Here is a 22,384-nt window from a genome sequence, read left to right as displayed (position 1 = left end):
TTTATAAACTCATGTTGTTTAGAATAGATACATTTGTTTTTTTTCATAAAATATAGTTAAGTAACTGACCCTAATAAAGGAAATAAAGCAATAAAGTGGAGTCAAATTTAAGATTTAAGTACTTTTACCAACTACATGGCTGGTTACATACAGCGCTTATATACTGTACCACTTTTTCAAATTATTATTTTTATAATTTTAGGTGATTCAGGAACCTGGGTTTTATTTATGAAATCTGAATTGATAATATTAATATACTGCTACTATGCAAAGATATGTATGTGTAGCATAACTATATTGCTGGTGCCTTTATACTGTTAAGTTAAGAAGGTGTTTGGTACAGTGGAAATGTGTGTCTAATTCTCTCAGCCCTCCTTCATGTAGGAATGTGGAACTGCTCTGCCATATGAAATCATTAAAGATGGTGACATCAAGGAGGATATCATTCCTGAAGTAAGCCTGTGTCTCAGATAACATATCATACAATAAATATCTGACCAAATGTGCCTGTAGTTATAGGTATGTAAGGTTATTTAAAGCACCTAAAATTTAACAATATAAAGAGCATGTATTACATTCAGACCCCTAAATGTAATCCATGCTCTGACCTCTGACTATGGATTACATTCAGACACTCTGTAAATGTAGGCAAATATTGAGCAGTTGGTACAATTAATATTATCTGATTACTGTAAACCAATCACAGTGTAATAGAATGCGTGGTATCAGCAGCATCACAATCAGTAACACTGCTTAAACTTATGTAAGCACTGTGTGACACATTTCTGTTGTAACACTGCTAATTCTACTTGGTTGCCAGCACTGGAGCTTTACCCCTACTGCACTAACTTTATAATTCTTGGTGGACCTTGCTTGACTCCGTAACCCTAACTGCCTTTTCCTCCTGAAGCAACACAGTTCTATCCCTGTACTGGCATAACTTGTTAACTGAATGTCCCACAATGAATTGGACTTTGGTTGGGGCCTAGCTGCTCTAGATGTGGCTGCACATCTGCAATGAAGCCTAAGGGGGTTCTAATATAATCACTGAGATTTCCCACCACTTACATGTAGGTGAAACACCAATCCTACAGACTGGTTCCTACTACTACTTCTGTACCATAAGCTCTGTGTTGGGATACCATTTTTTACTTCTTACACATGGTTTGGCACAAACCAAAACAGAAATAATTACGAAGGAATGGGCAATTTTTGTACTTTATGGAGTATATGTGCCCTTTCACCTAGTACTCTTTGATTAATGATTTAATCAGGACAGACTATGCTGAATGGTTTATCCATTTGGGTAAATGCATGAAACAATTATTTGAGAGGGTAGAATAATGAGTAGATTTATAAATGTTGTCATGTGCTTCCATTTTTAGAATGGCAAAGCAGAAAAAAACATGAAAGACCGAACCCCAGATGAATCCACTTTGAAGGAGGAAATGATAATCATTTGGCATGATGGTAACATACATAGAAAATCACTGAATGGAGACGATATTCCTGTTCCCCTTGAGGTTTGAGTTCTTGCTCTGTCTTGTGTTCATGTGCACATTGCCCGGTTTTCAGAAAATGATCATAATAGCATTGTCTTTTCTTAAGCAGAGTGTTCTGGCAGGTAGCAGATCTGATACTTCTAAATCTGTCCAAGCCTTTGACTCCTTGAGGTCGCTGGAGTATTTAAAGCAGCGTCTGCTGTGAGTATATTTGCTTACAAAGAGGTGTTAGTTCATGGGTACCTCAGTTTCTAAACATTTAGCTAACGCCGTTGGTTAGAAATAAAATAAGTCACCATAAATCTCATGATCTCTGCAAAAGACCAACTCAGTTTATGTTAATTAGCAAACTCTCCTCCTCAATAAGTCTAACTTGCCTTCCTTGGGCAAAAAAAAAAAAAAATATGTTACTAGTTTCAAACATATTAAGAATACATTACATTAAGAATGTAAGTAGGAAGAGGTGTTGGCCTAGAGCAGTGCTGTCCAACTGGCGGCCCGCGACCCCCCTCTGTGTGGCCCCCCACCTGTCTGGCTGCTTTGATGGCTTACTCTTGTGTAAGATTTAAATGGTATGAGTACTGAGATTAACTGCCCCCCCTGCATGGTTCACACCTCAGATTCAGGCTGTAAACCCTCTGTATTGTTTAAAAATATAATCCCCTGTGTTCACACCTTTTAATCTCTGCATTGTTCACCTCCTGCAGTGTTCACACCTCAGGCTCAGGCTGTAATCACCCACATTGTTCTCCTGTTCACACCTCAGACAATAGTTATTGTGCAGACTGTAGGAACAGTGCCAGCATTGTGTCACTGTATGCTGCCTGTATGTGCAAGCAGAGTATGGCACACACAGGCAGGGTAGGGCAGGCAGAGTATGGCACACACAGGCAGGGTAGGGCAGGCAGAGTATGGCACACACAGGCAGGGTAGGGCAGGCAGAGTATGGCACACACAGGCAGGGTAGGACAGGCAGAGTATGGCACACACAGGCAGGGTAGGGCAGGCAGAGTATGGCACACACAGGCAGGGTAGGGCAGGCAGAGTATGGTACACACAGGCAGGGTAGGGAAGGCAGAGTATGGCACACACAGGCAGGGTAGGGAAGGCAGGGTAGGGAAGGCAGAGTATGGCAGGTTTTTGCTGTACTACAACCATTAATATGGGTATGGTCATGTGATAACACAGGTGTGTTTTCAAGTGGGTGCGGTTTCAAAAAGGGGAGTGGTCAAAACTGGCTTCCATTATCGGCCCTCCACCTTGTAGGTCGGAAAAATTCTGGCCCTCGGTACCACAGAAGTTGGACAGCACTGGCCTAGAGGATAAGTGATCAGATTCAGATTTTGATGTGGCATATTATGCTAGAGTACCTGGTTTAATTTCCTTTGGCAGCTCCTTGTGACCTTAGACGAGTCACTAATCTGCTGATGTCCCAGTACTAAGTGCAACTATAATACCTACATTGCTTGCTGTAAGGGCTTCCGGTGAGACAAACATATAAGCACTATTTTGTATCCTTTTTTAAATAGAACTTGTGTTGTCTTTTCAGACCGGCATGGTATAAGCTGACACATATATTCAGTTACAAATTTTGTTTATCCAAATATCAGGAATGCCTCAGATGTATACTACTTTTGCTCCACAAGATCACTTATTTGTCATTCCTAACTGTTATTTTAGTGCTACAGTGCAGCAAGCCAAATAGTACTGATCTGCATGTGGCTGATTGGTGGAATCACTGCAGGTTAGCTGTTGACTTCATATATTAAGTGGGGGTGGGGGGGGGGTGTAATTAATCATCCTGGTCTTCAGCTTTGGTCAATCAGCTTGGAATGATTAAAATAATTACTTTATTGGGGAGGGGGGGGGAGAATATTTCCCTGATAATTAAATGTCAGCCTCCCGTTGCTACATGTGTAACTGTATCAGAAATAGTTTTGCTTTCAGGCTTCAGTAATTAAACAAGGAGGTATTGGTGGCAGCAAGACACCTTACAAGGTTAGCCTTAATGATAAATACAGTCCCGTGGCTTCCTGTACAGTGTGATATATATTGCACCACTGTGCTGGACCTGGGTTTTGTTCTTTTCTTTTACAGGAAGGCAGAACTAAGAGCACAAAAGGCAGAGGGAAGGTCAGAGGCTCTGGATGAGCAGTTGAAAGCAGCTTTATTAAAGATACAGGAACTGGAGAAAACCCCAAAACCTGTTGAAACAGAGGGTAAGGCCATGCCAAAGACAAACACCAACTTTGTTATACATTTATATAGCCAGCACATGTACTGTACTTATTGTTTTTACTTTCTAGTTGTCAAAATTGTACACAGTAGCAGACTGTTGCATGTGATATGACATAGAAACACCTTTACAGATAGTACCCAAGCCTGGAATCAAACTTGCAACCCCAACACTAGTGTGTATATTTGTAAATGATTAATAAACTATAGAACAGAAGCCCCCTATGAATCAGGCACCTTATGGTCTCTCAAAGCTATATCTTAAAAGCATAATCAGTGTAGCTACCTCCTTCACTCCCCTTGTTATGCCACTACTTGTACTAAGACATATAATTACCTGTAATTTCCCTAATTGCTGGCTTATTCTTGCTTCATGCATTTTTTCCTAGAAACACCAATTCACATAGAGGCTACAGAAGAACAATCTAGTACCTTGCCTCATCCAAAGAAGAAGAGACCAAAGTCTGTCAAGGACAAAGTTCAAAAATAAGGGCTGCAGTATAATATGACTTTAAAGGAGAAAGAAAGCTACTGAATGTTTTATTGCCAATAGATCAGTCACAATAGTACAATCTAGAACTCTATAATTATTTTGCAGAATGCTTTACCATACCTGACTAAACAGACCAAGAAGCTCCATGTTTATTTAAGATAGCATCTGCCATTTTAGCTTGGTCTGACTTCACTTCCATGCCTGCATCTCTGTGCTCTGGGCTCAGATTACAGCAGAGAGAGGAGAGGGGAGGAGGAAAATGGAAGGGTAGAGATAAGCAAACTGAGCTGGCTATTATCATGCTTTGAAGGATTTTTCTGATAGAAGGAAGTCTGATACACAAAATCATTTATACAGAATAGAAGGAAATACATGTGGTGTTTCTTTTTACTGAGGACTCAGAGCAGCAGTTCTGTAAGTGTTTTTGGATGTATTAACATAGATCTTTCTGATACAGCTTACTTAGTTTTTACCTTTCCTTTAACTGTAATCATGCTGTATGACTCTGTTTGCCTTTTCCACCAGTATATTAATTAGTATACTGTATTTGGTTAACTTTGAGTCAGTTTTAGGAGGACATGTTTTGCAGTAAAATAAATCTTCTATGCAAATATAATATTTATGTGTTCCTTTTCTTTGAGTCCAATTAACACCACTCTCCATCAATATATTTATAACTATAGACTCATACACATGGCTATTCTATTGGTTTATAAAGAAATGTACCACATTATTCTGCACTGTAGATGTGACACATACAGCATTATCAGAGTTCACAAAAAAAATCTTTCAACAGAACCAGAAATTCTGAAACGTTCAATGATTCAATGAAACGTTCAGTGATTCTAAACCTTGTTTTCAGTGGATGCAAATGAACTAGTGTAATCATCTTTGTGACCTAAAGTAGAAATGTTTGTTGTCTGCAGGGGTATCATGATGACCCTAAACAACACAGGGTTCCATTTATAGGTCCTGACACATAAGTTTAAAAACCATATAGGCTTGTTTTAAAAATACAAGTATATACTGCTATATAATAGTATAGACTATCATGGCACTTTATAAGATGTTTGCTTATATCATAAGAGAAAGCAGCATTTCAGGCGAGTTATGATATTTTATCAAGCTCAAGCCATAAGGGGACTGAAAGCAGCACATGAAAGTCTCTTGTAATGCCCTGTGTTCCTTAAGAAATATTGAAACATAAAAACAGGAAACAGTGCAATAAAATCTAGGACTATTTTTTTACCCATAGAGCCACATCACTGTACATATTTTTAGCCTACACTTAAAGGAGAATTACCGTAACTTTCTTGACATTAGCAGATTTTCCAGCTCATTAACCCCACCATTTCTGGGATATGTTTTATTAAGAAACGTATTTCTGTTTAAATATTTATAGCTTTTGGTACTTACTTGTGGAAAAGGAGGTGTACTGCAATGCTGATTCAAAGTAAAGTATGAACAGAGATAACTATAAGTACCGTATATACTCGAGTATAAGCCGATCCGAATATAAGCCGAGGTACCTAATTTTACCTAAGAAAACTGGAAAAACTTATTGGATCGAGTATAAGCCTAGGGTGGGAAATGTGCAGCTACTGCTAAGTTTCAATAATCAAATTATTTAATAAAAGGACACTCACAAGTGCTTACATGACTACCATATTAATAAACACAAGGTATGGGCTGAAAAATGAGGCGCATCCAACATAAGATAACCACATGCAAGGTTGTACAGGTTAATATCTCAATTTAATTGCTACATTTTTTTTAATCCTATAATTTTTTCTTTTTAGGAAAAAAATGCATGAGCACGAGGAAAAGACTAACACTGCTCTATGTTGCCATCTTACCTTTCCCTGGCCCAAATTTAAGCTTGCATATTTACGTAAAAAACGTAAAAACAATTAAACAGATTGACTGAATTTTCTCTTTAGTATCAGCTTGCTACTTTAGACCATCTAAGTTTAAACCTTTTTTATAGGGACCCCAAAACAAGTGAATCATCTTTTCCATCCAAAAAATGCTTTGGCCAGCCATGCCCCCTTTTTTTTATAGTAGGAACTAAAATCAGGTAAAGTATATAACAGCACATACTAGTCTTACCTTGTGTACAACGCTACCAAGCAATTCCCCTGTTTCTATTGAAAGTATTACATTACAAAAGGAGTAATATACTGTAGACCTATAAATATAGCAATGCCTCTTTTTATTGTTGTAACTAGCAAGAAGCAGAAATATTCACTGATGGCTTCTTACATTGGTTGTAAATCCAAATGAATGAATCCTGGAAGTAAATATGCCAATGTTTTTCCAGTGCCAGTCTGGGCAATTCCAGGTAGCGCCGCGCATGGTGGGGGGCACTTCAGGAGTACTTCTCCTACCGGCGGTTCCGGCGCCAGAGCGCGCCGCACGCACCCCCCGCCGGGGTTGCGAGGAGTGACGTGTGCCGTGCGTGCGTGTTTGCCCGATGTACGGGGGGGTGCGCTCGGGCGATGGATCAGCCGGTAGGAAAAGTACTCCTGCAGTGCCTACTTGACTCGAGTATAAGCCGAGGATTCCTTTTTTAGCACATTTTGAGTGCTGGAAAACTCAGCTGATACTCGAGTATATACGGTATCTTTGTAAGAAATCAACCATGTGAGCAAGGGTTGTCATTGATGTTTTTACCATGTCCTCTTCCACCCGTCACATTCAATGACCAGGCCTCACCAAATTCAGGCAAGCACAACCATTACTGTTATACTAATGTTTACATTGCCTAATCACAACACTGTAACTACACTCATTGGAGTTCTCTTTATTTTAGAAATTAAAGATTTTTGGATGCCACAATATGGTGCAGTATTGTAGCAGAGGCCTATTTAGACATGACTGACAGAATCTGTGAAGAAATTTATGAGGAGTACCATCTCATTAAAAAATGTAAGTGAGCCCCACAAATGTGAGACTGGACTCCCACCTTGAGAAAAACTGACTTTATTTAGCCTGTTTGCTATATCCATTATGAGTGCATTTTGTGTCAGTGGTCAAAACATACAGTACCCTCTCCCTCTTTTTATTTTCTTGGTAACCGAAGACAGACAATAGTAGAAAGCTGAATAATTGCTGGTTATAACATAACCCACCCCCTGGTTTGTATATTTGAAATGTATAGCATACATTATACCAGTACTGATTTTAATAAAATCCATCAGTACCAAATCTTTTTTACAATATAACCCTGTTTATCAAACAAAATAAAATGTACTGTTCTTAAGAACTGTTTATATGTAAATAGTCTGTAAAACTTTGCCTTTAACAGTGTATCCATTTCTAATACTGTTATCAAATAATGATGTCAAGTTAAAGCATTGGAGAGTCCTTCTTTGTCCCCTGTTCAGTATCATTATCTGATTTAGGAGTATTTGGGGTTGGATTAATCTCAGGCAATCTGGCCACTGCATTCAGGTTCATTAAGTCAAAGGGTAAAGGCAAGACAAATGTGGCTGGTTTTTCCGAAGTCATACATTGCAGTGTGTGCAGATATCTTAACTGAATTGCTGTTGGGGATCCAGATAGTTTTTCAGCAGCCAGCTTAATGTATTCAGATACTGTTTTCTCTCCTTCTGCAGCAATTACCTAAATTATAATCATGTTGGTGAGACAAGAGATAGCAGTGGTAGTATAAGAAAGCCTTTAATTACAGGGTCTATAAAAATGTAATTTCTGTTGTCCTTCAGCTGTTAATTACTTCCAGCACATCTATGGGCCACAGTGAGCACATCCCCCTAAATGTAACTTACCTTGACTTTAGCATGCCTTTGTGCTTCTGCTTCTACTGCCATAGATTGCTTTACCTCTTCTGGAAGTTTTACATCCTTACTGTAAGAAAAAAAGGAATCATTTGGTTTTCCATTTATTTAGGAAGTGAACTATAGGCAGTGTTTCTTTAAAAATTATTTTTGTCTGTGATTAATAATAATTTGAAAGCACTTACTAAATTATACACGATATCTGTTTGCTATAATCAGAAAACAGTACACATCATTTGAGACAGTTAACTAAAATGTTGTGGTGCCACCCCTTCCTTTGCTTTATCCCTTATATACAACTTAACCTGGCCATACAATATAAGATAAGCTTGTTTGCCAAGGTTGACAAATAAGCAAATATTTCACCAATAAGGTAATATTCAGCTGAAACAATTGTTTAAACTGATAGTCAGATCAGAATTGCCACTATGCAGACAGTCGGATCAAGGGCCACGTTAACGTGCAGATGTGGTCCTCGATCCGACGGAAAAATCAAACCTTGCCAATCCATATCTAGATGATTTTTGACCAGATATTGGTTGGATAGGCCCATCGTAGGGACTCATACAGGGGCAGATAAGCTGCCGAATTGATCTGAATTGCCAGCTTAAATCTGCTCCTGTTCGGCCACCTTTAGCTTTACTGCATGTGCAGCTGGTGGTATATAACAGCCACTTATCTGCAATATGCTATGCAAATATTTCTCAACCCACAAGATGTCAGCCATTGAAACCACATTCATGAATATTACAAAATTGTCAAACAAAAGTCTGTTTTTCATGTACATTGTGGTAACCAGAATCTATGCAAATAAGTGTCAGACAGTGTCAAAGCCTTTCAGACTGATCTTGATTTCTTGCTTTAAGTTGCTTTAACTTATCTATCTATACCCTGTGCTATAAAGTCTTTCTGGGTAATAACATAGTTAATAGTTGGTACAAGATTTCAGACTTTTCCTCCTTTTGTAATAAAAGGCAGTAAGTTTGCTCAGTAGCAGTAAGCCAGAGCAACCAATAAGATGTTTGTTTTCAAACAGGTGACCAGTAAATTCTAACTGCTGATTGGTTGTTTTTAGTTACTGCTCCTGGGCAAACTAATTGCCTTTTCTTACATAACCCCTTTTTTGTGTATTTGTGGCCCAACATGAAATCGATAATAAATGATGAGGATGAAGATACAAAATTCCACTCATGATTGGATTTCAGCCTATATGTCAGATGGCAATTTTCTGAATGATATACCCCAAAAACAGAAAGCAATGGTAGACTATTCACAGACGTACTTGCCTAACAATGTAAATCTTTATTAAATATGCACTATTTGTTTCTTTGTAGGCCCAGGCCACTTCGGCTTTTATGGTAATTATACTTATGGCTAGATAGAAACTGCCAGCCTGCATACAAGAGTATATCCTTGTATATATAATACAACAGAACACATTTAACATTGCCTTTGTCAGCTAGTGCAGCTTTTTTTTTCGTAGAGTGGTAAGTGCTATACATTAAAGTGGTCCTTCTCACCTAATGCTTTTAGCCTATATATTTGTCCTTTCTGGCTTAATGCAGAATTCTGATCCTTATCTTATACTTACATTTCAGTTCTTTCCACTTTGATTCCCCAGTGACAGGTAGCTGCATCCAGAGCCACCTACAATAAAGCAGCCAGCAGGATTGATTATAGATTTTATGCTTTACACTCAACTGTTCTAAAAATAATTATTTCAATATGTCGATTAAACCAATAAGCTTTGTTCACATTTGTTATGATAGAAATGGGGTCTGAATTCTTTGTAAATACATAATGTAAGATATATAATGACAAGGGACGTCTGCAATTTCTACATGACCTTTGCAAGTTTTAGCTGGCAAATTTTAGAATTTGGATTTTTTACTATTTGGATACATAGTAAATCTCTGCTGCAACTTTTAGCGCTAAAAATCTGAATCAGAAAAAAAAAGAAACTCGACAGTTAGCAAATTGCCCCCTTAGTATATATCCTAGGCAGCAAAATTCTAGATAATGTTTTAATATTTATAATTTTTGTTCTGCAGCTCTCAAGCTTGCAATTTAAACTGTTTGCTTGCTATTTGTTAATTAACACAGCTGCAAATAAAATATAAAGATGAACAGTAGCATGCCTGAAATTAAAAATATCAATAAAAAGTAAGAGCAATAGAACAACCCACTTATAATTATTGGTTACCAAGGTTACCCAATGACCAGAGGGCATTTTCTGCAGACTGGGAAAATCCAGGCTCTGCAGACTAATAATTAAAAAGACTTACAAATGAATGAAGACCAACAGAAAAGTTGCTCAGAATGGGTCCATCTATATTTTAATACTATAATAAATAAATATGTTATGTATATGTGAACTTTCCCTTTAAGTATAAGCATTTTCATTATTTTGTCCTTTTATATTTGGATACCCATGTTCTGACCTTCACTTCCTCCCCAATACTCTTTCTTTCCAGTAAGATATCTAAGAAAGCTCGGTGTGCCAAGAGCCGTTTGGTGGTAGTCTGGACCAACAACTGGAAAGCACTGGAGATGCTGCTGACACTGGTTAGAAAAAGACAGGCATTTTCCAAGCGATAGTAACAGATAACATCAATCTCCAAAGTAACCAGGTCCTTTGTCACAATCTGTAAGGGTAGATGAGAAATCACTGATAGAAGAGTGCTACAGACTATAAGCACTTAACCACCTTAGAAACGATCACACTGATATATTTACATATGAATTTTCCTTCTTCAGCATTTCTATTTAAAATGTAGAAAACAGTATTACGTTATAATGACCAAATACATAAATGAAACATTTATAAACTAAACATTGGGTAGCCCACATGTAATATTGGCCCTATCCAAAAATATTGCAATGGATGTTCATGTGAAAATAAACTCTTTTGTATTCTTTGATGAGTGATATTCTCTCTATACTCTATAAAACAAATTACAAGTTGTCTTCAATTTGTATTTGCTGTTTTTCCTTTATTTAATGCTTTGTTCTGTGCCCATCCAATTTGAAACTTAAAACCTTTATTTGGTTGATCAAGTCCCATACCCTCGTAACCAAGTAGGACTGGTTACGAGTAGCTGGCCATACACGCACAGATATAATCGTACGAAAGGTGGTTTCGTACGATTATCGTCTGACTTTCAGACCATGTGTGGTCCCAATAATTGTTGTACCATGGCGATCAGTCGTTTAGTTGATCGGACAGGTTAGAAAAATTCTTTCGGATGAAGATAAAATCTGTGCATATATTCTGTATCGGACGATATCTTGTGCGACCTATGTTTGACCTGACGACTGTACTGTACATACTTCAGTTCCAGGGTAAACAGTTACCTATGTCACTTCTGTTTCCGGGGCATAAAGTTCGTACAACTATTGTTTTTGAGTTTGTCGTCAGAAAATCGTTCGAATTGTTTTTTTTCCAACTTTAATCCTGCTATTTAGATCTGACTGTTTATTTGAGATTGTTGCATTTAAACATACAATTGAAATCCAGACATTCATCGGTCGTTCATCGGAGCAAGACTGAAATCTGGCCATGTATGGCCACCTTTACAGACTGGAAGATGAATAGGACTGCAGCCTAACAGAAGGATCAATAATAAAAATCCATCTGGGAATCCGTGTGCTTTCTGGCTGCCAGACATTGCTGAATTCAGACAACTAGGGGGCATGGCAGAGCAAATTAACAGTGGTATTCAAAGTGCACAGATAAAATAGGAGCTGGCAACGTGCTTGGCATATATAAATATTGGGCAGCAAGGTCTAGAGGCTGCATGACTGGAAAGCCAGAGAAAAAGAAAATGTATACTGATTTCAATAAAGTGTATTTCCCAGTTAGAACAGTTGTAGCATGAACTGAAAGTGGATAGGAATTGTCAGGTTTGGACACTGATGTGAAAAATGAGATTTAATAAGATAAAAAACTGAACATACACAGAATGAATGAAACTGGTAGGAAGGATCAGGACTGGCTAGTCAGTATAGCTTACAGAGCTATACTGAGCCCACCAGTTAGTTGTGTGGAGCCTCCAACAGATTGCAGCTTGATGATATCTGAGCAGGCTATGGTGGATAGAGGGTCCAGTGTAAGAGCACCCTGGAATGTGTGAAAATAAAAACATTTTCTTTTAAAGGAGAACTAAAGCCATAGATAAAAGTTAGTACCCTGAAGAGAACCCAAAAACTAATATTTTATATTCCATGTACTTCCTGCCATATTGCTTTTAATATTGCTGACATATCAAGGATTTACCTGGTGAAAAGGAACTTCAAAAGTCTTCAAACGAAAGTCTACTTTATGGCACTTGTCCAAGCAGGGTAGGTAAAAGAAGAGACCTGTGAACAATGATTTATTTTTCTGCAATAGTTAAACCTGAAATACCTTAATTTTTAAGATGTACCTATTGCAAGATTTGGGTGCTAGTAACAAATAATGTAATAGTCCCACATACAGTGCTCAACAGACTTTATGCAAGAAAAAATATGTTTTTTTTAATTTAATTTACAAATGCAATGCCAATGTAAATTAAGTTAAAAGAACTTACTTTTACTAGCATAAGACATTTTGAGCACTGTATTTTGTGGGACTTTATAATATATATATATATACATATATATAGTCCAGAATAAACCCAGCAACACCGGGATTTTTAGTGAACCGGGAACATAAAGCCAACGTTATGTAAACGTAACGTTGGCTGTATGTTCCTACTGAATACACATTTGGTTTTTAACTAAAAATCCTGGTGTTGCTGTTTTTTCTGGACTCTATGCATTTTACCGTGCACCTGGGTAGAATTTTTTAAAAACAGTGTGCCACCTTATGGATACATACATTTATATATATATATAATTCTTTATTTATATAGCAGTCTTTATCAGGAGCTAATGAACCTGTAGTTGGAAACCAGAGTCCCAAGAGGAAATCTACACAAGCACAGAGAGACCATACAAACTCTTTGCAGATAGTGCCCAGTATGGATTAAACCTGGGACCCCAGCTCTCTTTAATTCTCTCCCATTTCGCACATATAAAATAACAGGGGTCATTTACCAAACCCCTGGGCACAAGAGCATGCCCCTTGTGCTCATCTACAGAGCACTTGTACCCAGGGGTGTGCTGCTCTCTGCATAGAGCGCCAGATCAAATGTCAAAAGGGGTCATTTACAATGCCCCACACAGTGGCCAAAGTGCAAAAAGGCTGACTGCAGCCTTTTTTGCACTTTGCACACTGTATGGGGCATTGTAAGTGTCCCTTTATGAAACTTTCTCATCTCGTACATGTAAAATAATGATATAAAAAAGTAGCAAATGTTTGTAGATCAGGAAAGGGTCCCCTTCAACATTTATTCTTACCAAAGACTTTGCTTGTTACCCTTGTGCCTTTCCAGTTTTTATTTGTATTTTGCCTGATTAAAGGGCCTGGGTGCTCCGAAAGCTTGCAATTTTTACTTACTCAGCCAATAAAAGTAATCACCTAAGCTTACATTTTGCACTAATTCCTAAAAGGAAATAATATGCTTGTATTACCAGGTCCTCTTGCCCTTCCTGAAAGCATGCGCCCCAGTCGGAATATTACAGCACGTTCATATTCACGTACAACCTGAAATGGCAGAATAATAGATGTAATATATACCATAAATACATATATTTGTTTCCTAATTGTAAATGCGTAGGCCAATGACTCAGAGAGCACACCATATCTTAATGCTTCATAACAGTGTTATTTGTGGAGACATCATTGCATTACATGTTTCGGCTAAACAGCCTTTTTCAGATTTACCTGAAGAAGGCTGTTAGCCGAAACATGTCATTGGTCTATGCATTTGTAATTGCTTACAGCCAGCATGGGGTCTGTAACATATTGAGGAGCACTTATTATTATTATGTAAGATGCTACATAAGGAATTAGACCCAGTAAACAAAAAAGTTAAGCCTAATTTATCTGCACATATTAACTTCACAGGGTGTACATTTTTACTGTTTCACAAACAACACTAGATTTATATAAACGAAACCCTTGTTTAGTATATTATTACTGCACACAAAGTAATAAAAAACAAGTTTTTATTAAAATAAATCAAAATAAAGAGTTAAAATTGGTTAAAAACACACCCTATACCAGGGGTTTTCCCAAACTTTCTTACACATGAGCCACAGTCAAATGTAAAAAGGCTTGGAGAGCAAGATGGCTAAGATTGGCTATTAGGTAGCCTCTATGCACACTATCAGCTTACAGGAGGCTTTATTACGTAGTAAATCTTGTTTTTATTCAACCCTTAACTTGCCATTAAGTCAGGAATTCAAAAATAACTACTTGGTTTGGGGGCACTGGGAGCAACATCCAAAGGACTGGGGAGTAACATGCTGCTCACGAGCCACTGGTTGGGGATCACTGCTCTAACCCATAAAAACATCAGTAGCAACATAGGAGAGGCCCTGTCCCACAAGTTAGGGCCATGGTAGACGGGGAGATTAGTCGCCTGCGACAAATCTCCCTTGTTGCGGGCAACTAATCTCCCCGATAAGCCATCCCACCGTAAATCGCCGGTGGGATGGCATATGCAGTGCCGCGATTTCCCAAAAACTTTCTCTCAAGGAAGCATGTAGTACAATAATGTGTCCACAAATAAACAACACTGTTATGAAGCATTAAGATACAGTGTTCCCTCCTGGTCATTGGTCAATGCATTAGTAATTGCTTACTGCCAATACAGGGTATGTAACCTGTTGAGGAGCACTTATTATTACATAAGACGCTACATAAGGACTTATTTGCTAATTTGTGGTTTTCTAATTGTAGAAACCATTAAATGAAATATTTATCTCATACAGGGGCAGATTATAACTGCCAATTCAGCCCCTTAAGACTGATTCCACAGTTTATCTGAAATTTTGTGGACAGATATGTGGCCAAAAATCAGGCAAATAATCTATTGGGCAAGTTTGAAAACCCGGTCAGAAGAGGGCAGCATGAGCTTGTCCTCTCCTGACAGACCTACATAGTCATCTGGGAGACAGATATGTCCAATTTGGTCCAGCATGTAATTATCCAAATCATGCAAAAATCTTAATGTGTATTTCCAGATTAAGGCAACTAACACATGAAGCACAGAAATATGTATACATTATACAGACACGAATATATCGGGTTTATCTTCTTGCAATGTAATTTCTATTGGTTAAACATTAACTGTAAAATAAGATGTTATCTACAAATGGAAAAACATTTTTCTCTGATCTGCTCCAATAAATGATTCTGTGCTTTGTCAAACATACTTTATTTATATAAGTCAGGGATCCCCAACCTTTTATATCTGCGAGCCACATTTAAATGGAAGAAGTGTTGGAGAGCAACACAAGCATGAAAAAGTTTCTGGGGGGTGCCAATTAGAGCTATAATTGGCTACTTAATAGCCCCTATGTGGACTGGAAGCCTACAGAAGGCTCTGTTTGGAATTATACCTGGTTTTTATGCAACCAAAACGTGTCTCCTTAACAGAAATTAAAAAATGAGCACCTATTTTGAGGCCACTGGGAGCAACATCCAAGGGGTTGGGGAGCAACATGTTGCTAAGAGCCACTGGTTGGGGATCACTGATATAAGTGTTAACTTTGTTCAAAATGCACTTTTTTGCACTGAAGCTACTTTGAACCTTTCTGGATAATGGGTTTCCAGGTAATATATACCATACATGTATTGAGTTGTAATTTGTGCTCTGTACCTTAATTCTTCTGCTCAGTTTTAGGGACACACTTAGGGGCTGATTTACTAACCCACGAATCCGACCCGAATTGGAAAAGTTCCGACTTGAAAACGAACATTTTGCGACTTTTTCGTATGTTTTGCGATTTTTTCGGATTCTGTACGAATTTTTCGTTACCAATACGATTTTTGCGTAAAAACGCGAGTTTTTCGTATCCATTACGAAAGTTGCGTAAAAAGTTGCGCATTTTTCGTAGCGTTAAAACTTACGCGAAAAATGCGCAACTTTTCGCGTAAGTTTTAACGCTACGCAAAATGCGCAACTTTTTACGCAACTTTCGTAATGGATAGGAAAACTCGCGTTTTTACGCAAAAATCGTATTGGATCCGAAAAATTCGTAAAGAATCCGAAAAAATCGCAAAACATACGAAAAAATCGCAAAGTACCGATCATTACGAAAAAAACGCAATCGGACTCCATTCGACCCGTTCGTGGGTAAGTAAATCAGCCCCTTAAATTTCCTGTTTCTAACTATGCTTAATACATGCTAGCCGCCACAACAGTAAAACATTACCAGGGGTAAAAGGGACATTTCTAAACACAGTGCAGTGTGCAAAGTGCACATTTTTTTTTTTTAAATCCATCATTATGTTTTTATAATTACAAAGTAATTGTGGCCATGCACCAAGATGCCTCTGCTGCACATAGTATTTTGTGTTCATTTTAGCTTAAAGGTTTTATTTTATAACTTTTGTAGGGATGAAAAAAAGGCTCACCTTTACACAGAACCAGATAGAGAGTGGCAAGGTAAGGATGACCAGCAGCAGACAACAGAAAATTAACAGCCCTTCAAATACTCTGAATCCTGCAGGCTTTACACCTATGATATAAACATAAAATATATTTATAATTAGGCATATTACCAAATTCTATTTTGCAAAAATAGCTTCCTTACAGACTGTAGTAGGAGGGATTTCCTAGGTTCTTATGTAAAGGACTATATCCTAAAGCTGGCCAGGGAAAAAAATCTGCTTATCTGACCAGGTCTAGAAAGGCTTGGATTTCTGCTTTTATATATATATATACATATATATATAAAACTGATTTATAATATTCTAGCAATAAAGATACCCTATTTATCATAGTTTATCTTCCTTTATTTGATTTTAAACAGTTCAATAAAATACTCCAAAGTACCCTCTTCTGCTTTAGACTTAGCGATGAGGAAAAGAAAAGAAGAAAAAAAAAATATAGTGTAATACTGTTATTGCTTCACAATGTGCACTCTCATGTGCTTTTTATCACCAGTGATGACTTTTACTTATATCACCCTTTTGTGCCCAGTTGTGATATCCCTTTCCGATTGCCAATCTACTTACAGACCCCCTTGGGTTTATATGGCATCCAATTGGTTCGCTTGTAGCTCACAACTCTCTGCTTTCCCACCTCTTAATTTCAAGCAGTATTAGGAACTGCTTCACATAGGTAAATTTCCAACTTTAGCAACTTTAGGTTAATTCAACAACTTTTCAGTTTAACTTCCCCTTCTGTGCACTTACTGTGGGATAAATGCATACGCCATATGTGTAAAAACGTAATTACTTTAATACAAATAAAACTTCCCAATACACTCACTAACAGAGTATAGGATGCACGTGTCAGGAGTCACTGGTATGGATCAGGTGGCTGCTCCTTTTTCTTTCCCTGTTTACGATCTGCAGTGTCGTTCCTGGGTTCAGCAGTCCTGCCCTGTATAGTGCTCCTCTCCACGTCCTCTCTCACCGCTGATGCGTTTCGCCACTTCTGGCTTCCTCCTGAGCGATTGCGATATGCAATTTTCCCACAGTAAGTGCACAGAAGGGGAAGGGAAACTGAAAAGTCGTGGAATTAACCTAAAGTTGCTAAAGTTGGAAATTTACCTATGTGAAGTGGTTCCTAATACTGCCTGAAATTAAGAGGTGGAAAAGCAGAGAGTCGTGAGCTACAAGCGAACCAATTGGATGCCATATAAACCCAAGGGGGTCTGTAAGTAGATTGGCAATCGGAAAGGGATATCACAACTCGGCACAAAAGGGTGATATACCAGTAAGTAAAAGTCATCACTAGTGTTAAAAAGGACATGAGAGTGCACATTGTAAAGCAATAACAGTATTACAATGTATTTTTTTCTTTTCTTTTCTTTTCCTCTTAAGACCTCGTCACTAAGTCTAAAACAGAAGAGGGCACTTTGGAGTATTTTATTGAACTGTATTTGACCTGGGATACGAGGTATCTGAAGTGAGGAGCATACACTGAAAATTGCACTTATTTATATTTGTAAAAATTGATTTTAAACAGTATGAAGCATGAAGAGTAACATCCTGATACCAATCAGCAATTACCTTTTCCTGACATAATGTGGTAAAGGTAAGGAAGTCAAACATGTGACTGGGAGCTGTGGGTTGCTGGAACTAGGCAAAAATGTAAAGCTTTTACCATATAGCCCCATTGGGTACATTGTATAGAATATCTTCTCTATAGGCTTGTTTTTTGTGTGAGTTGCTATTTGTTAGCAAGGGTACCATATATTTATAAGAGCTCAGTGTGGTGCCAAAGATTTAAGGAATATGCCCATCAAGCATACCATATGGTACTTGTTACTAATACGCTGATATGCAAATACACAGATAAAGTTATGTGCACTTAAATAAACTCTGCTTTCATATTTTGTCATCTGCATACCTGGTACCTGCATCTCACCCACAAATGGTGGGCTTACCTACATATAGGTACAAGAATTAGGTACAGCCACCCAAAATGGTTTTTTTTTTGCATAATTAAAGAAATTGGAACTCTAAGCAATTTTCCAAGTTATTTGTAAATGTAATTATAATTAAATGCATTATTTCTTTATTCCTCTTGAAACTTTGAAGCAGAAGTCAGTTGCCAAACATATTGGCATCCCCAAGTAAATTCAGCTTTTCTTGTCCTTTAAAGACATTACAAATGAATGTATATTGTAACATTGTATAGTATTGTAAATAAATAAAAAAAAATCAGTTGGCAGGGAAATTTGGGCTCACCAGAGCCTTAAGTCAGTCATGCAATGAATAACTTAAGGCTAAACTATATCCAATATAAGTCTAATTTTACAAATGTTACTCTAAATGAATTCTTGCTTGAATGAATGCTTGAACATTAGAACATAGAGCTAGAACAAAGTCTATCTCAGCAACACCCAATTCTGGGCTAATTACCTGATGATGGATTGGGTTATGCAAAAAAGGCTGTGGAGTCATTGACCATAAGGAAAGTTCTGCACTTCCACAAGCAACAAATTGTAGAGCATGCAGAACACTTTCTAATTTATTCAGCACTTGGTCAGCTTTATGGTTTAAGGTTTTTTAATAACTTTTATTTTATCACAGAATCTAACACATTTTGTGAGTTTATAACATTACATAGTTTTAACCAAGTTTAGCAAGGCCTGGAAGCAAAATGGTGGAAATGAGGTATTTTAGGCACACATAGTTATTAAGGGCCAAGTAGATAATATTAGTTTTGTACACACATCCTTTAAAATTAAGTTAATAGTTTGCAATTTTATTAATGGGCATACCATGGTCATGTTTTAATGAGATGAACCAAATCCAGGATTCAGTTCGGGATTCGGCCAAGATTCTGCCTTTTTCAGCAGGATTCTGATTCAGCCAAATCAATGCCTCTGGCCGAACCGAATCCAAATCATTAAAATCACATGATTTTTTTTATCACATAAATATGGAAGTTGAACATTTTAACATTTTTCAGTTTTTTGTCTTTAACGCTTCCTTATTCTAATTTGCATATGCAGATTTAGTTTGGTATTCAGGCAAATCTTTCTGGGTTCGGCCAGATAATTAAAAAGTGGATTCAGTGCATTCCTACGTTTTAATGCTACCTAAATATTACTAAATAACAAAATACTAGCACATACTGTAAAGAAAAACATATATAAGATTTGTTTTATGTGCTCTCACCATCATCCTTCTGGCTTGTCTCAAGAAGGGCCATAATTTCTGTTTCTGCATCAGACCCCACAACATCATCAACATCTACCACCGCAGAGACCTTTGTATCATTTTTGGCAGATTCTCTGTTTTGACTGCTCCGGGACCTTCCAGAACCTTGGCTTGCCTTTTTCTCCCTCTTAGAGGCTTGACTGGAGTGTTCCCTCTGTTTCTGCGGAGGCTCCCGAGAGGAGCTGCGGGATCTCTTCTCAGTCATAGCTAACATGAGCAGTGAGGGGGCAGACTGGCCAGTTTATATGATGCTAACAGGTGGGACATGTCTGGGAAGAAACAAAAACACAAGTGAGAAAATCTGTCCCTTAGTACAAATGCTTAACTGTTGCAGTGCCAGAGATAAATTAGTTAACTGTATTAATTCTGGTAAAGATGCTGACTGAAATATCTTCTATACCATTAGTCAAACTACAATAGATCTGTACCAATCCTGACCATTGAAACAGGACTGCCCTGGTCAAAATAAGGCCCAATTTTTGAAGCTTAATTACAAAAGTGCTGCCCAGTTTACCCAGCATGCATGCATAAAGTGGGACAAGCCACACTCCTTTGCCTCACTTGCAATGCTACTGGGTGGCACTGGCAGAATGCCCTGTGTACATGGCTTTCCAGATCTCCAGCTCACAAAGAGAGCCCTGTAATAAATGGCCCTCATTAGGCACAGGTTTCGTAAATGGTCTAATCAAGTCACAGTGGGTTCAACACTGAAACCTCTCTATAAATGAACTCTACTATGTCTCTTTTTTAATTCTCACAGAGCTTTGTGTGTGTAAAGAACTGGGTTCTGGCTAAAGCAAAACACAAAGTACGTGTCCACCAAGTAGAACTTTTAATTTTATAACAGTGACTTCCTCACTTCTGCATAATAATTGGTTGGTCATCTACTTATGTGGTTAATTTGCAATAAGTATCAGATCATCACTTAGCACTGTTGATCAGATGCCCTTGGACTTTATGTGGCCAGCATAAGATGTAGAAGTTTTAAGTTTTTTTTTAAGTGACAAAAAAAATGTAATTACTACATGTTGTCACCCGTTTGTTAATCAGGCACAATCCTAGCATGCATGAACATGTGATGTCAATAATACCATTAATATGTGAACTGGTGCAAGTAGGCAGGGCCATATTTACCATATAGGTACCTGAGGCCTTGTGCCTTAATCTGCAGTCAGCAAGTTAAAAGTTGGATTAACAATATGGCAATCTCCTAACTGCACTAGTAATGATTACTGCTTGTTAGAAAATGACTATGAATAATAAATTACCCCGAGATTCTAAAAGCCTTCCTCATATTTTAGCACTTACTCTTTCTGATTGTAGTTATTAATAACATAGCCATTGTATTTCTGAGAAAACATTCATTTAGAATCCACAGAATTTTAGGACCTTTATAGTAAAAAGGATTGCAATTGAGTTGCTAGTAGCTGTGATCAGTAAATTAGAGGGATTGCTTACTATAATAACAGTAGGCTCATCTAATGTAAACAGAGAGAAAGCGGTGGAGGAGGAGTATTGCATTTTAGCGCCAGCTGAGTCGTCAGTCCTCACTGCTTCTGAGAATGCTGATCTTGGTGAAATATCTTTTTCCTTAGAACAACACATTGTGGGAGTGTGGTTTTCTACAAAATTCCAATGAAATTACAATATTTTCTCTGCCTCCACCTCACTAAAGATGCTAACAAGTAGTATATAACAGTTTTGGATAGCATCCTTAAACTGTGTGTTAGCTTAATCCAAATGGTTTATGCTATTTCTTGGTATAACATTATATTGCCAAACATAGGTGGAATATATCAAGTTGAGTATATGGCCCCTACAGTATTTCATCTATCTCAGCCTTCCATTGCATAAATAAGTGCTCACAACTTTAGTGGGGGGACATGTTCAGAAACCTAAAACCTTGAAAGGACTGTATTGTGGCCTGTTTCCCTGCTATTGCGTTATGACCTACAATCTATCGCTAGCCTTCATATAGTTTTAGGTTGTTCCCTATTAGTAACATTGGCATCAAGCAACATTTTTAGTGGCCAAGCAGCCAAAAAGTACTAGATACAATAGAAGTCCTCCGAACCAATCTAGCTTCTTCCATACAGATGCAGATAAATAAATGCACAGCAAATTCTTAAACATTCCATTTCTATGTAAGAGCACTAGTGCCATTTTGTTGAATTATGACTTATAATCTCATAATTATGACTTTTAAACTCATAATTATGACTTTAAAAAGTCAAATGATGACTTTTAACAGCAGGTTTTGTACGAACAAGTCATAATTATGAGATTAAACGTCATAATTTAGATTTTTTAAAGTCATGATTATGAGCTTAAAAGTCATAATTCAACAAAATGGCACTAGTGCTCTTTCGTAGAAATGGAATGTTTAAGAATTTGCCGTGCATTTATTTATCTGCATAATTTTGACTTTTAAAAGTTATAATTCAACAGATATTTTTTTTTTGGTGGCCCTAGTGCTTTTCCGTACATTTCAGACAACAAAGACAAGAGCATGTTGGTGAGACACTTGGTAGTAACCTCAAACTGCGAGGCCACTAATCAGTTTTGTACAAATCAGCCGCTACCGCTT

The 22,384-nt window shown here is 37.6% G+C and overlaps 2 protein-coding genes across 2 annotated transcripts in view; one reads left to right on the top strand and one right to left on the bottom strand.

The window, feature by feature from the left end:
• axdnd1 (axonemal dynein light chain domain containing 1) overlaps positions 1–4,846 on the top strand; it is a 31,227-nt gene extending 26,381 nt beyond the window's left edge. The window contains exons 22-26 of the mRNA XM_031900997.1: positions 385–453; positions 1,386–1,523; positions 1,612–1,703; positions 3,600–3,721; positions 4,127–4,846. Coding sequence (XP_031756857.1) covers positions 385–453; positions 1,386–1,523; positions 1,612–1,703; positions 3,600–3,721; positions 4,127–4,227 — 522 coding nt within the window. The 3' untranslated portion in view covers positions 4,228–4,846. The remainder of the gene's footprint in view (positions 1–384; positions 454–1,385; positions 1,524–1,611; positions 1,704–3,599; positions 3,722–4,126) is intronic.
• A 2,350-nt stretch (positions 4,847–7,196) lies between these two features.
• On the bottom strand, positions 7,197–22,367 carry nphs2 (NPHS2 podocin). Its single transcript, XM_018093607.2, has 9 exons — positions 22,283–22,367; positions 19,756–20,066; positions 16,534–16,637; positions 13,581–13,653; positions 12,304–12,386; positions 10,469–10,672; positions 9,619–9,674; positions 8,019–8,097; positions 7,197–7,854 (listed from the first exon to the last, which is right to left on the bottom strand). The coding sequence occupies exons 2-9, from the start codon at positions 20,009–20,011 to the stop codon at positions 7,579–7,581; spliced, it is 1,131 nt and encodes a 376-aa protein (XP_017949096.1). The 5' UTR covers positions 20,012–20,066; positions 22,283–22,367; the 3' UTR covers positions 7,197–7,578.
• Between the last annotated feature and the right edge of the window lie 17 nt (positions 22,368–22,384).

Source organism: Xenopus tropicalis, chromosome 4 (assembly GCF_000004195.4).
Source record: "Xenopus tropicalis strain Nigerian chromosome 4, UCB_Xtro_10.0, whole genome shotgun sequence".
NCBI lineage: Eukaryota > Metazoa > Chordata > Amphibia > Anura > Pipidae > Xenopus > Xenopus tropicalis.
Note: the sequence above shows the minus strand (reverse complement) of the source record. Positions and strands in the feature narration are given on the sequence as shown.

Coding starts and splice junctions, on each gene's coding strand:
- nphs2 (XM_018093607.2), bottom strand. CDS start 20,011: ATGTTAGCTATGACTGAGAAGAGATCCCGCAGCTCCTCTCGGGAGCCT. Junction 13,654..16,533: donor CTATCTGGTTCTGTGTAAAG/GTGAGCCTTTTT, acceptor CTGCCATTTCAG/GTTGTACGTGAATATGAACG. Junction 9,675..10,468: donor GTATTGGGGAGGAAGTGAAG/GTCAGAACATGG, acceptor GCTTTATTGTAG/GTGGCTCTGGATGCAGCTAC.